The sequence below is a fragment of the Dermacentor variabilis genome, chromosome 10, assembly GCF_050947875.1.
Source record: "Dermacentor variabilis isolate Ectoservices chromosome 10, ASM5094787v1, whole genome shotgun sequence".
NCBI classification, from domain to species: Eukaryota; Metazoa; Arthropoda; class Arachnida; order Ixodida; family Ixodidae; genus Dermacentor; species Dermacentor variabilis.
The window spans coordinates 207,567-221,790 of record NC_134577.1 but is presented as its reverse complement, the minus strand read 5'-3'; the positions used below and the strand labels follow the sequence as shown (position 1 = coordinate 221,790).

The following is a 14,224-nucleotide window of genomic DNA, read 5'->3' as shown; positions in this document are numbered from 1 at the left end:
AATAGCTCGCGTCACTTCCGTTTTCAAGCGAAATCGGTACCCGGTTGTACGCACAACATTGTGTTGCTTCGCAAAATGGCTGCGTTCGGTGCTGCTGCAGCGCTCGCGTTTAGCGATGAGAGCGCGGACGACAGCGATTACGAAGTGACGCAGGTGCTGTACGAAGACTTCTATGCACGTTGTCCATGCACAATCCTTGCAGGCTCGACATGGAAATGACGGACTATGCGACTGCCACGGTCAAGTTACACACGGGGGACGGCGAGTTTGGTTGCCGTGGAAACGTACAGAACGGAAGTAGGGCATGGTTTTCGGAATCTGTTCGTGCGACGTGTACGCAGACTTCCTGTGTGATCCGTCGCGGAGCGTTTTTGCGCTCCGCTGGCCGATTCGGATTTGTGAAACCCGAGCGCTCGCTCGAGGATTTCGGCGGCCGCTCCAGATCGACCAGTGAAAAACGCCATAAGCCTGACGTGGAAGTACAGCGAGGCGTGGCACTTGGGGAGGCGCCGGATGTTTGCGTGCATGCGTGAGTAATAGCGGGTGCGAGAGAGAAAATGTGGACTTTTGCTTCTTTTATATATGACTGCCTACGGCACTACGGAGGAGATTAGTGCGTGTTTGATGCATTTGTCCCTAGGCATGCCGGCATGGCGGAGTGGGGTCGAGTTCGTTTACGCTCCGACGCTGACTGCCGGGCGCGGTGAAACAGGTGGTAATATCGCAGATGTTACCGCGGGAGCAGTAGGGACCGTGGAAGAGGCCGGTTCGCATATTGAAAATCTAGAAGGCAGAGCGCCTTAGCAACCGCGGTTGAACGCGAGTGGCTGAAAGGGCGCTGGTGATGCTCGGCGCCCCTGCAACCGCTATGACAACATGACGTGCCCCCCTTAACTGCTTCTCAAAAGTAGGCGGTTTTTCATGCGTTTAAGCGGCAGTAATTTAAAGTAAAGGTGATTGAGGCTTACAGCTGTTTGCAGAATACAAAAAGTAATTGTATAAACTTCATTAAACGTCCTGCAGGACGCGCGTCAGCGCGCAGTGGACGTCTCCCACGCAGGGACCAAGAGAGTAAAAGTAATGCAAATATTGGCCTAGAGCTCCACCACTGGAAAAACTGGCGCTACCGTCGGCGTGACGTGCTAGGAGGGATCACGTGGACATAGCGGCTGCTTCGGGAGCGCCGAAGCGAACTGAAAACGAGTTTGAATTCCCTCGTACGCTGCGGTCCTCATTTAGTGGCGAAATTTTCCCGCTTCGAGTGTCTCCTTTACAACGCTTGAAAGCACTACAATAGGTAGTGGCTGCCTTTGAAGGTGCGCAACTTGGTAGGCTACTGCTCGGTGCCGCAGGGCCGGACGCACGTAACGGAGGCCGGTGTCAGCCTTATTCACACGTAGCCGCAGGACAAGAAGCTGCGTGAAGCTTGGCTCGCGAAACATAAAACCGGCAAACAGTCATCGGCTACAACTCGGGTATGTAGCAAGCACAGACGCGAGGAAGATTTCTGCTACGGCGCCCGGTCTGCGATGTTCTGAAAACGCGCACTGAGACGCTCGCCCGAGTCTGCTGCACGACTAATGTTATGACGGTTTGGTCTATCAACTTGTCGATGCTATAGATACTGGCAAGTTCAGTGGAGTGGAAAGGCAGCGGTAAGAAGCACATTTTAAAAAAGCATGGCATTTAAGGTCATGTTTGTGTTATGAATTAATGCACTGGATTACAAAAAAGGAGCAGCGGGAAATCGCGCGCAGAGAACACCGATAAACATACAGTGCGACGCAACTCGAAAAATAATATTGAAAAGTCAAATAATTTAGAAGAAACAAGAAGATTGAATGGTCGCAACGGCACATCATAGTCCCTGTAGGCGTCGAAGTCTCTACAATGAAGTTATTTTTGAACATCTCTGATAGCTCCCACGGAACAATGGTTGCTTGTATAATGTCAAATGCTCATATTCTGCGGCCTAAAACTCATGGCACGCTGCGAGAACGCGCGCGCGGAGAAAGCGAAACAGTGCGCGGACAAGCATGCAGACGCGCAGTCGGTAGCTGCGAATCTGCGCGATCGCTGCATTGAGGCTTCTTTATATTACGCTCCATTTAGTTATACAAACACTATAAGAACATATTTCACATAGTTTGCTCGCAGCGTTTACCTACCTTTCACGCAAGAAGCCGGTTCGGGAGACTCCATCGCGGCGACCGCGCGCAGTGACGTTCACTGTACGTATTCGGTAAAGAGATAGCGTCTGTAAACGATTGTGTGTTTTCAGTTTGTCCAAGATTATTATTTAGACAGTAAACAACTTCTCTCGTTTCGAAAGCACTTACAGAAATGTCCGGGAGAGCTTGCGCGTGGTGTTTTCAGTGAGCGCTGACAGCAAAACCTATGAGAAGCGCGCCGCGTGATCCCTCATCTACGCCAGCGAGGCGCTTCCGATAGATGGCGACTCGGTAACTCCTCGCCGCCAATATGCAGGGTGTTTCAGCAAACACTTTGAAAATTTTTAGAGGTTGCCTGTGGCAGAGAGCTCAATTCTAGTTTATGAGCCGATCTACTCGAAGCTGGTGACACTACTCGCACAAAGAAATGAAATGCAAAATTGACTAATTAACAAGAATTCACTAATTACCTTTTTACCTAATTAACACCCATATTGCAATTTACGAAGTCTAGCAGTGGACTTCGCAAGGCGGATACACTTGGAACGAACTCTCAGGGCGGCACCAGTTCGGCACCAGGGCGGCACCATGCATTGGCGTTCCAGTTACTTGTGTGCTTCAGTACATGAAACGACGTTTTGTTAACAAATTAACTGGAACGCCAACGCATTTCTCCGCAAAGTTCGGGAATTCGTCTCGAAACAGGTGTCATCTTGAAAATTGCTTCCAAGTGGATCCGCCTTGCGAACTCCAAGGCTAGAATATGTAAATTAGAATATGGGCCACAATGTAATTACTTAAAACTTAATTAGTGAATTTTTATTAATTAGTCAATTTTATCTGAATTTTTTTGCAAGTATTGTCCGCCGCTTTGAATAGACCAGCTCATGAACTAGAATTGAGATATCTGCCACAGGCAACCCTGTGTATATATTCCCTTTTCCGTGCAACTCACTTCAGAAATTTATTGGTGTTTGTTGCTTGAGGAATATACATAACAAATCTGTTCGGCGAACTGACACAGGCTGCTCGACCCAAATTTTTTTAGTGAAATATGCCTTCTCGACCGTATGGCTGCATCCAGAAAGAAGCCGAAGCGTCGTTAGTAAGTATTATGGGACATATTGAAAATATAATTACCCAGTGGAGGTTCAAAAATCAAGTGTAAGGCTTGTGGTGTTTTCCTTACGAATATTTGCGAGAGTCTGTTTTATGTACAGATGAAGCGAATAGTTCTCAGCTTGTATATTTAACGCTGGATCGAGACATGGTGAGGCAGAAGGTGCTTGAATTTCCTGTTTCTAGGCGCCCTAAGCTGCGCTGTAGTACCTCGAGTATACTTAAGGCATTGCAATTGGGGCTGTAAAAAACTGCTTCGTGGTTTTAATTCGAAGTTGTAGTGAACTAATGGTTTTCGTGAACAATGCGTGCCTCGCCGATAACGACAGTCGGTTGCTACGGTTGAGTGAAGGGTGTGCCATATTGCCGATAAAGTCTACTGAGGGGCACCATGAAGCATTTCATCGTTTGCAACTGATTGGCTCTCGATCTTAACCACGAAACGTTTTTTCATGTGATTGCTGCTATGGTGAATTAACTATGTGAATCAGGGGCGTAGCCAAGGGGGGGGGGGGTCTTATGGGGCTTCAGCACGCCCACCCCCCGAAATTTTTAGTGCTGTCCATGCACCGCCGACCAAAGCAACCCCCTGCGCCGGAAATCATTCTTGTAAGCGCTGCCGGTGTTCAACCAGGCTCCGACAAGGTGCAAACAGTGCAACAATTTCCCGTGCCGTGCTCAGTTACAGATATTCGAAGTTTCGTAGGATTATTTTCCTCGTTTAGTCGCTGCTTCCGAAACTTCGTGGACATCGTCCGCGCTCTCACTGGACTCTTGAATAAGGACGTTCCTTCCGTGTGGGTACCCGAACAAGCAGCTTCGTTTTCTGCCCTCATCCGTCTACTGACTACACCACCAATACTGGCCCATTTCGAACCCTCATCGCTATGCAGAACTTCGCACCGATGCCAGTGGTCTTGGAATTGGGGCTGTCCTTTGCCAAAAACAGCACGGCAAGGAACGTGTCATCGCTTACGCCAGCCGCCTTCTTTCATCGTCCGAACGGAACTTTTCCATCACTGAACGCGAGTGCCTGGCAATAGTGTGGCCTGTCACCAGATTTACGCCTTACTTGTTTGGTCGAACTTTTTCTATGATTACAGACCATTATGGCCCCTGCTGGCTCTCGTCGCTCAAGGATCCATCTGGACGTCTCGGCCGCGGGTCACTACGGCTCCAAAAACGCACGTTTGTTGTGCAGTACAAACCTGGACAATTGCACCGAGACGCAGATTGCTTGTCACGCCACCCTGTCGATGCTCCCGACCTCGTTGACCCTGACTCAGGCGCCTGCGTACTGTCCATCCTTGCTTCGGATGATATCCCCATCGGATGATATCGGATGATATCCATCGACCGTCTAACCGCTCCATCACCAGACCATTCTGTTCGCCTGTTTGAGCTACACGACAACGTTCTGTATCGTCGTAATCTCAGCTCAGATGGCCCAGAGCTTCTGCTCGTCCTACCTCGCCATCCACGCTCCAGCGTTCTTCACCATGCAGCTCTACGGCGTACCAACTGCCGGTCACCTAGGTGTCTCGCGTACATACGCCCTCGTCCTGCGTTGGCTTTTCTGTTCTGCTTTACCGTTCTGGGTGCCGCTACGTCGCTGCTTGTAAACGCTGTAATTGCCGCAAGCACCCTTCACCACTGCCTGCAGGCCAGCTACAACCAATTGATATCCCTGCAGAGCGATACTTCCGCGTCGGCCTTGACCTTCTATGCCCTTCCCCTACGTCCATCTCGGGAAATAAATGGGTCGTGGTCGCGACAGACTACGCCACGCGCTTCGCAATCACTGGGGCATTGCCGACAAGTTGTTCTACAGACGTCGCTGACTTTCTCCTTCACGACGTTATTCTACATCGTGGCGCCCTCGACAGCTCCTCACCGATCGCGGGAGGTATTTCCTCTCACGAGTAGTACATCACATCCTTCGCGCCTGCTCCGCTGAACGTAAGCTCATCATCCGCTTATCATCCACAGATGAACGGACTGACCAAACGCCTGAACCGAACGCTAACTCAGATGCTGGTCATGTATGTTTCACCTCATCAACATGACTGGGACAGCACGTTACCATTTGTTACCTTCGCGTACAACTCGTCACGGCATGACACCGCTGGATATTCACCGTTTTATTTACAGTTTGGCCGTGTAGGAGTTGAGGAGGACGTCGGGATGAAAACGTGGGAGGTTTTTCATTATTTACAGTGAGAGTCAATTAAGTCTTAAAGTCCCGCGGCAAGAAGCTCGAAAGAGAAGAATCAAGGAATGCTCTAGGAATGCTCTTCTGCTGCTCCCGGTCTGTGTATTTTAAGCCCTTCGGTGCCTCGAAGACACGTCACGTTCGGCCAATGGGCGAACCCGCTCAGGTGACGCCATTTTCGGCCAATGGTAGGCGCCCGTGCGATTGTGTCACACCCGGCGAAGAGAGTCGCTGCTCGGTCCCCAATTGTCCGAGGGCTTACTTCTCCCTGCGGTCTTGCCTTGCTGACTTGCAATGCGCCGTCACAATAGGCGGATTGGGGCGACGCTGCCAGGTTTTTACGGTGCATTACAGCCGTCTTGCTTCGGGACCAACTTTACCTGCAACAGTGCCAGGCTCTCGCTTCACTTTCGGGAAGAGTCAAGCAGTGGATAGCTCCACCTGCGGCACACGAGGTGGGGGCCGCCAACTTGTTTGCACGTGCCGCGCCTCTAGAATGTGGTATCCGCGCTTCTGCGCTTCTTAATTAGCTGTGGCGCGATTCGATGTGGTCTGGTGAACTCGAAGTGGGCTCGGGAAACGGTCCCGTATCTAACAGCCGACATCCTGCATTACCAGTCGAGAGATCTCCTTCCGTCGGCTCCTCACTCGCCTTCGGAATACGCCAGTGACGTCGTTGGTTGAATCCTTGCAGCTCGTCAACTTGCCCACGACCGACTCTGTGCTTCGCAAGAATCCCGGAAGTCCCGTTACGACAGCCTACACAGAAATGTGCACTTCACACCTGGCTCTCTGGTCCTCCTGTGGTCGCCATGTGCCGTCGCGTTGGCCTATCAGAGAAGCGCCTCCCACGTTACACCGTGCCCTACAAGGTGCTGCGTCAACTCGGTGACGTCAGTTACGAAATTATACTCCTGGGCCCTGCTTCTTCGACCTCCTCGCTACCAACTGATGATGATCTCGTTTCCCGGCTGAACCCCTATTGCCCTTCTAGATTTTCACATTCGTAGCAAGGACGGAGTTTCTGCCACCGGAGGGTGATGTTACGGAGCGATCGATACATAGATAAACGCAAGGTTTGGCAGACGATGAAGACGACGATGAGGTCGCTTGCACGTGGGCCGGATCAGACATCTTCTCTGGCCCTAGCTTTCTTTGTAAATATTTTGTAAATGTATTCTTCGCCTATATACATCACGCCTCTGTACAATATATTGTTTTTTTTTCATAGGCCACTACTGCCAACTCTATTTATTCTTTAAGAGATTGAAGATTATTCTTTATCAAACTTTATACACTTGTATTTCTAATTTGGTTCCACCTGTCAAACATTAAAATATCTTCCTACAAAACTAGATAACTTTATTTCCGCCTATTTAATGTGCCAGGCAAAAATTTCGATTAACCAATTAATCGATAAAAATCCCTGCATCAAAATCGATTAATCAATTAAATGCTAAAATTATAAATAATAAAAAATAAAACAAATTAATATACCACCCCCATAGTGATCGGTGCCTGGTGGCGCTGTGTCGCGCTTCTCCACCGCTAAAGATCTTCTAATTCATAATTTCGAAGTGTGCTCTTCTTCCAATACACATTTCAATGTCTTCTAAACACATTTGTAACTACTTTAACGCTGTTCCAATGGCACCCAATGGCTGCAGCTTCTGCGTTTCCCTGTTTACTTCAGAAACGAATTGGTTTGAAAACTTTGGGCAAGCTCATTCTGCGCGATATATCCACGATGTATGGTTTGCGCAAGACACTGCGCGAACCTGTTTACATTTGAACCGTGTTCTTTGCATGAATTATTGTCACTTGAGTTCATCACCGCTAAGTAATGATATGTGAAATGACACTCCATTTAGGCCGCACGTATTGAGGTTTGACGTAATAGTACTGCGCAAACCCGCAAGGTGGAGAGGAGCAATAAATAAAGGGAAAATCAGACATCCACCCGTTCGTAGCATTTGCTACAAAGGAAACCCATACGGGTTCTTTGAAAGAAAAGCCTCACAGTTGAAGAAACATTCGTCCTGGTCCGGGACTCGAACCCTGGACCACCGCCTTTCCGGGGCAGCCGCTCTACCATCTGAGCTAACCAGGCAGCTAGCAGATGGCAGAGCGAAGTCACTGCCATCTGGTTAGCTCAGATGATAGAAGCGGTGGTCCAGGGTTCAAGTCCCGGACCAGGACGAATGTTTCTTCAACTGTGAGGCTTTTCTTTCGAGGAAACCGTATGGGTTTCCTTTGTGTCAATTGCTACGAACAGGCGGATGTCTGATTTTACCTTTATTAATGACGTATGAAGGTTCACAATACAGAACTGAAGCGACGCTGGGACGCTGCTCTTCAAGCTATAGAGAGCGACAACTGACATATGCTTGCACAGTATATAGACCCGAGCAAGATGGACTTCACGATGCTCGAGATCTTATCATTACAATTAACGCTGATGGGCACATCTACGCGGTAAGCATAATATATACCTTAGTGCGGCCAGAAATGCGCCGAAATGTATACCGGCATGCGCCGTCTTGGCGGCGAGGGTATGCCCGTGACGCCGAGGTCGGTCTATTTGCCTTTCCGCCTCCTAAAATCAGATTTAGTCGTTGCTCAGGGGAAGCCACGAAGCGTGCGGCCCGAGAATTCCGCCGCGATTTCACGCATGGTAGAAGAGCGCGGCCGGGAGAAGATGTGCGCCCCTCCGGAAACAGAGTAGGCGCTCTTCGTGACCCGCTTCGCGCTCCACTTCCTCGTCGCGGTCGTCGGCTGAGCCAGCCATCTGGGTCAGGAGCGGGCTGGCGGCCGTGCAGGGATGCGCCGGTTGCGCCACTAGCATGACGGTCACCGCCGCGCGTCTGCCGCTGCTCCTGGCGCTGGCCGCCGCCGCCGCCGCCGCTACACAGCCGCCGCCGCTTCAGCTGCCCGATGTCAAGTTCAGCTGTCAAGGCCGAGCGACCGGTTACTATGCCGACATTGACCTGCGCTGCAGCGTCTTCCACTACTGCGGCGCGCAGGGCGACCGGTATTCTTTCGTGTGCCCGCCAAAGTCCACCTTCAATCAGCGGCTCCTCATGTGCGACTACGAACCTGGTGCATTGGAATTGTGTCCCCGTTCGGAGAGCCTTTACAACATTAGCACGACTACGCCGCGCCTGCGTAAGCCGGTGACCAGGCCGCCCACGACGACGACGACTCCGGCGCCCAGCAGCACGCCGTCGCCCACGCCAGTGGCTGTATTCGGCAAGCCGCGCAGCACCACTACCGTGCCACCGAGCGACGAAGACGAAGACTGGCTGGACGATGAAGGCGTCAGGAATGAAACGCAGTGGTCCAGCAACGAGACGCAGTGGCCCAGCAACGAGGCGCAGTGGTCCAGCAACGAGACGCGTTGGTCTCAGCCGGTACAGCACCACGAAGACGGCGGCTGGCAACCATCGGAGCAACTTTTCGATCGCGACGCGCTTTTCGATAATCTGCGCTCGCACGAGAGCGCAGTCACCTACGAGGAACCTCGCAGCGGCGATTCTGGGGCCAATTCTTTTGTGGTGTACGACCCGAGCGAGCTGGGTCGCCCTTTTTATTACCAGCCGGAGCCGGCCAGCTACGAGCCACCGAGGCCCCCGTGGCAGCCGATGGCTGAAGTGCTTCTGGGACGACCAACGGGTAACTACTACAAGACGCCCTCAGGATACTTTGAGTACCGCCACAGGTCGTCTCGTAGAAGGGCTCGCTCAGTGCGCGGAAAGCGCCAGCTGCTGCTGTCGCGGTTCTTTAAGCGGCAGCCGCTGCGCCTCCCGCCTCCCAGGGAAGAAGAAAGTGGCTGGCTGCCCAGCGTTCACTTCCCGCTCAGGGGTTTCTTTCCGCCCGATCCACCCGCGTGGCCTTCACTACGATTGCCCCCGGCCAAAGGCGCAGCGCCACCACCGACTCCCTTCCAGGCTGAACACAGGCCAAACGCGCACGTGTTTGGCCGGCCCTTGCTACATCCAGATCGTTTCCTACCGCCACGGCCACAACTGCCTCCGTTCTCCCCTGATCTGCGACCGTGGTCTCAGCTGGGCGTCTCGTACCTGCCGGAGACCATGTTTGTGCCACATCATGTGATACCCAGCCGGACGGCGCCACCTACGATGGTGGCGCACCGCCAGACGGCGCCACCTCCGATGGTGGCACACCGCCAGACGGCGCCACCTCCGATGGTGGTATCCCGACAGACGGCGCCGCCTCCGATGGTGGTATCCCGACAGACGGCGCCGCCCCCGATGTTGGTACCCCGGCACACGGCACCATATCCGCTGCTGCCACCACGGCTGACGACGCCACCTCCCATGGTGCCACTCAGACAGGCTGCCTCACGGTTGCCCATAAAGCGCCCGCCGCCTAGAAAAAAGCCCAGTCGCAGACGCCGTCCCACGCCCCCGCCGCGTACCACTACCAGGTCACCACCCGCTAAGGACAACCGCACGTACAGTTGGTACGGCGGGTGGACCACCATTGCGCCTCCCAGGTCCGTACCAGAGAAACCTACGTTGGCCAGTCCCACACCGCCAAGATCCACGCAGCTGTGGTTTCTGTCCAGCAAGCCGCCAAACTCATCTTCCCCTAAATCGACTCAAACAGCGACGTTCAAGCTCAGTGCGACAACACCCTTCAGTTGGGAGCGGCTGCGCACGTCAACGTCAACCACAACGCCTCGACCCGCGACCATAGTGCGCGTCTTTAGCAACAAAATCGGTTCATCGGTCATGGCTACGGCAGGTACACCGCGCACCACGACGACATCGAAGCCTCCGACCACAGCCGCAGACGTCAAGGACAACGTCATTGGCAACGGCCGAGACCGGGGATTTCCCTTCGAGTTTTTCACGGATGTCAACAAGTTGTTGGCGCGAACCACGCCGCAACCGCAGCCCGTGTACAAGCCGCAAGCTAGCCGCCAACCCGTCACCGAAGTGGTGACGGCAATCTCCTTCAGTGAGTCCGCCCCGGCGGCGTGACGTGTGGCTACTGCCGAGTCGAGCAGTGCTCGTTTCGCCCGAGCTTCCCTGCTAAGCAAGTGCGTCGCAATAAATACGACCACTGCGCCTACTGCACAAGCGCGTGAGGGCGCTAAATCGCACAAATGCATCGCTGGCCGAAGCCGTAAAGAAGCGCATTCTCAACGTTTACCTCGAACTTAAGGCGTTCATGTCGTTCATGAGAACACTACTAGCGGCTGACGTAAGGACTTGACGGCTGTTTTGAAGTATTCCACATCGATATGGATGTAGGGGTTGCAAGGTAGAAGATGCGGGCATTCGCATCAGTGACAATCAGTAGTATGCTGATGACTTGTGGGTTGCCGGAACACTCAGAACGGCAGCAAGGTGCACCTCGGAAGACTGCAGCCAGTTAAGAAAGAGGGCAGCACACTGGTATCGGTGCTGGAGTGCTGGTATCGGGACAACTGGAGTGGCCCGTGACGCAAAAGTGCATGTGCATGCATAGTTTAGCGATTCTACTAGCAGTGAATGTCTTATATGACCATGCGAACTCGGATAATGACGCTTCCAATATTATGACTGTCCTGAAGAGCCGTGCCTGTCGCTTTACGAGTTGCTAGTTTGGTCATGACACCTTGTTTCACAGAACCTTCGACCCTCAAAACATTACCGTTTTCTATGTCAATTTGTTCCTCCGGGTCACACATTTTCCCCGCTTCGCTCGGTGCGTCTCGATGTTACCTCTGGTTCATAATTGTACAACACCGTCAGACCTAACTATACAAACGTTGTTCGAGCTTTACATTGCCTTCATTTTCCTTCTTCAGAAAAAGAATTGCAGCGGATCCCACGCGCCTGTGGGAATCTGTGTTCGTGCAGTGAAACTTTAATAGATTACGCAAATGTGCACGCAAATATTAGTGTTGTACTTGCACCAGGCCTATATTTGATTACATGCCACTCTTTGTTTTAGTCTTTCTCTACTTACGCGTACATACACAAACACGTACGCACACACTCGTCTGTCATGGCCGCCACCCGTCGATTTACTCGACTGAGGTTATATTGCTGGACACGCTTTTCGTGTACCATGGCTGCCACACGGCGTCGTTCAGCTTCGAGTTTTCGAGGCAGGGCACGTATTCTCGGGCGATCACTTTCGGCGATACTATCACTTTCGCGTGACGTAGGACACGGCGCGTTGTATCATTCGAGCGTTTCTGTCTAACCAGCCAATCAGTTCAACCAGTTTTGCTCAACCATCCAATCAGCGCACCCTGAAAGTGTTATCTCTGAAAGTGTCCGTCCTAGAAAACGTCCCTAGGATATTTCCACCTCTGCAGCGCTTATCTCAACGTAACGAAGACGCATGTGTTCCTCTAGTCGTTTAATTCATTCGCACATATTGTCGACGTCGTCTCTTTCGACATCGTCTGCTGCTACTCGCAAGAGTCGCAACTGGGCGAGTTGACCCGAGTCTCGCAAATTCAGCAAGTTCCCAACATGTTCCAACTGCCAACACTCCTTCACATGCATATCGCATGCCATATTAGGCGTTCTGCCATATGCATAAGCTGTACAACACATCTTTAAAACCACCATTTAGTGCACTAGATCTATTCTCAATGTGTCAAAGAAAAACAATAGAAATTATTAATATTAACACACACCAACGTAAGTTATAGGACGCAAAAACTTCCAAGATACAAACCAACCGAGTTATCCTCAACTCGAATAATACAAAAGCCGCTGCGCGTTATTGTTCTGAGACGTTTACTCAGGATTATATATATATATATATATATATATATATATATATATATATATATATATATATATATATAAGCAGAAGACAAAGATAATGATGAATAGCCGGGCGAGGGAACAAGAGTTCAGGATCGCCCGTCAGCCTCTAGAGGCTGACGTACTCCTGACGTAAACGTACTCCTTCACAGCCTCTAGAGGCTGTGAAGGAGTATTTTTACCTAAGTCAATTATTCACAGGGAACCCTGGTCACAAGAAGGAAATTTACAGAGGAATAAAAATGTGTTGGGAGCGTATAGACCGTTTTATAGATGGCGCCGCCATCTTGCGATCACAGCGCCGTCTATCATCTGGCGCCATGCTGGCATGTGGGTCGCGCTGGAGGGAGCACGACGAACGAGCTGTTGACGGCGAGTGGTACGTCTTCGCGCCTTCCCTTTACTTTCCTTCCCTTCAAGCGCTTCACTTTCGATCGCCATCGAGCCCAACTGGAATCTAATTTACATCTCAAATAGTTCCCTCTGCAGCTTTCGCAAACGAGCCAGTCAGTCACGATTGGCGAATTTGATCTCAATCGGGCTTGATCGCGATCATAAGTTCCCGAACGACGCCGATCAGATGGGGCACTTCCCATCGCGATAGAGGCCGATCGGAGTAGAATTTCTCGATCGCGTCTGGTTCCCCTCAACAACGACCGTAAATAGTCTCAATTATACAAGCAAAGAATACGAACATTCTTCTTTCGCAAATACCCTGGACTGTCTAACGGGTGATCGAGTAAGGTTAATTCGGGGGTTTTACGTGCCAAAACAGGCTTTCCAATGCTCCGGTTCACGGCCCATTGGTTTTTTGGTCGTTTGTCCGAAAGAAAACTATGACGGCTTAGGACGCCTTTTACGGTGCGGTTTCGGCTCAGAGCACATGCGATTTCTTTCGTACTTCGATCCCATTTTTGAAACGCCAAAGTTCAACGGTGATGTTCCAACAAAATCGAGAAGTCACGAATGACAACGACGACGAAGCACAGCTCGCGCGTTCTCGCCAGGCAGGTATTCGTTCTATCACCGGACACGGCCGGGTTAGAGGGGCGACGTGCGCGCTCTTTCTTTACGGCCTGCGCGCCCGACGAGGGAACAATGGGCAGTGTTGCCACGACACATAAAAAAATAGTAGATTTTTTCGCAAACATCTGTAGAAATCAGTAGATTTTTAATTTCAATTTTTGCACTCAGTTTTTGAGCCCACGAATTCAGCGCTTATATTAGTACTCTGTTTTATTGTAGCTTCTAAGAAATAGTACAAAAATTGACCCCGAGATTCTTGGCGATACTTTTGAAAAACCCGGGGATCCAGAGAGCCATTGTCAAGCACGAATTTAAAAACAGTGAAGCCCTCCGATGGCCTATTCAAAGGCGTCAGATGGTAGTTAGCACCTGAAAGCTTTAGAGTATAGCATCTTCCAGACAGGGGTAATTGGAGATCGCTGGGAGAGGCCTCCGTGCTGCAGTGGACATAAAAATAGGTTTATCATGATGATGATGATCCAGAAATAAGAAAACATGAGTCCCGTATAGCTTACGCAAACAAACGTTATTGTGCGAGAACTGGCAACTTCAAAATGGCTATGCATATGAATTATAGATATGCTGTGAAATTCCAGAAGCGGCTGTACTAGCAAAGCCGCATTAAATGCGCTCAAGGCATGAGCGCGATTTTGTGCGCGACAGCGACGAGCGACGGATCGGGCCGTCGCGTGAACAGATCGCTCGATCTTGTCGCGCGATCGCTCAGTTCTGCAAATCTAAAATTCGTCGCTCGTCGCCCGGAAGTGCTGTGAGCGACTAGCCAATAGCGGGAAGCCGGAACTGGATGTACATAACTCAAGTACTTCCGATTGTCGCAGGGAACGAGCAAACGATTGAATTTTTATACGTGCAAGGATAAGAACCTACTGCAAGACTTTCAG

At 51.1% G+C, this 14,224-nt stretch overlaps 1 protein-coding gene across 1 annotated transcript; it reads left to right on the top strand.

Annotated features, from left to right (window-relative positions):
- Window positions 1-8,137: 8,137 nt before the first annotated feature.
- Window positions 8,138-11,465, top strand: LOC142559704 (uncharacterized). The gene has a single exon (XM_075671260.1). It carries the CDS (start codon window positions 8,346-8,348, stop codon window positions 10,506-10,508), a length of 2,163 nt encoding a protein of 720 aa, XP_075527375.1. The 5' UTR covers window positions 8,138-8,345; the 3' UTR covers window positions 10,509-11,465.
- Window positions 11,466-14,224: the final 2,759 nt, after the last annotated feature.

Bases quoted from the DNA above. Each gene is read 5' to 3' on its own strand.
- LOC142559704 (XM_075671260.1), top strand. From the start codon at position 8,346: ATGACGGTCACCGCCGCGCGTCTGCCGCTGCTCCTGGCGCTGGCCGCC.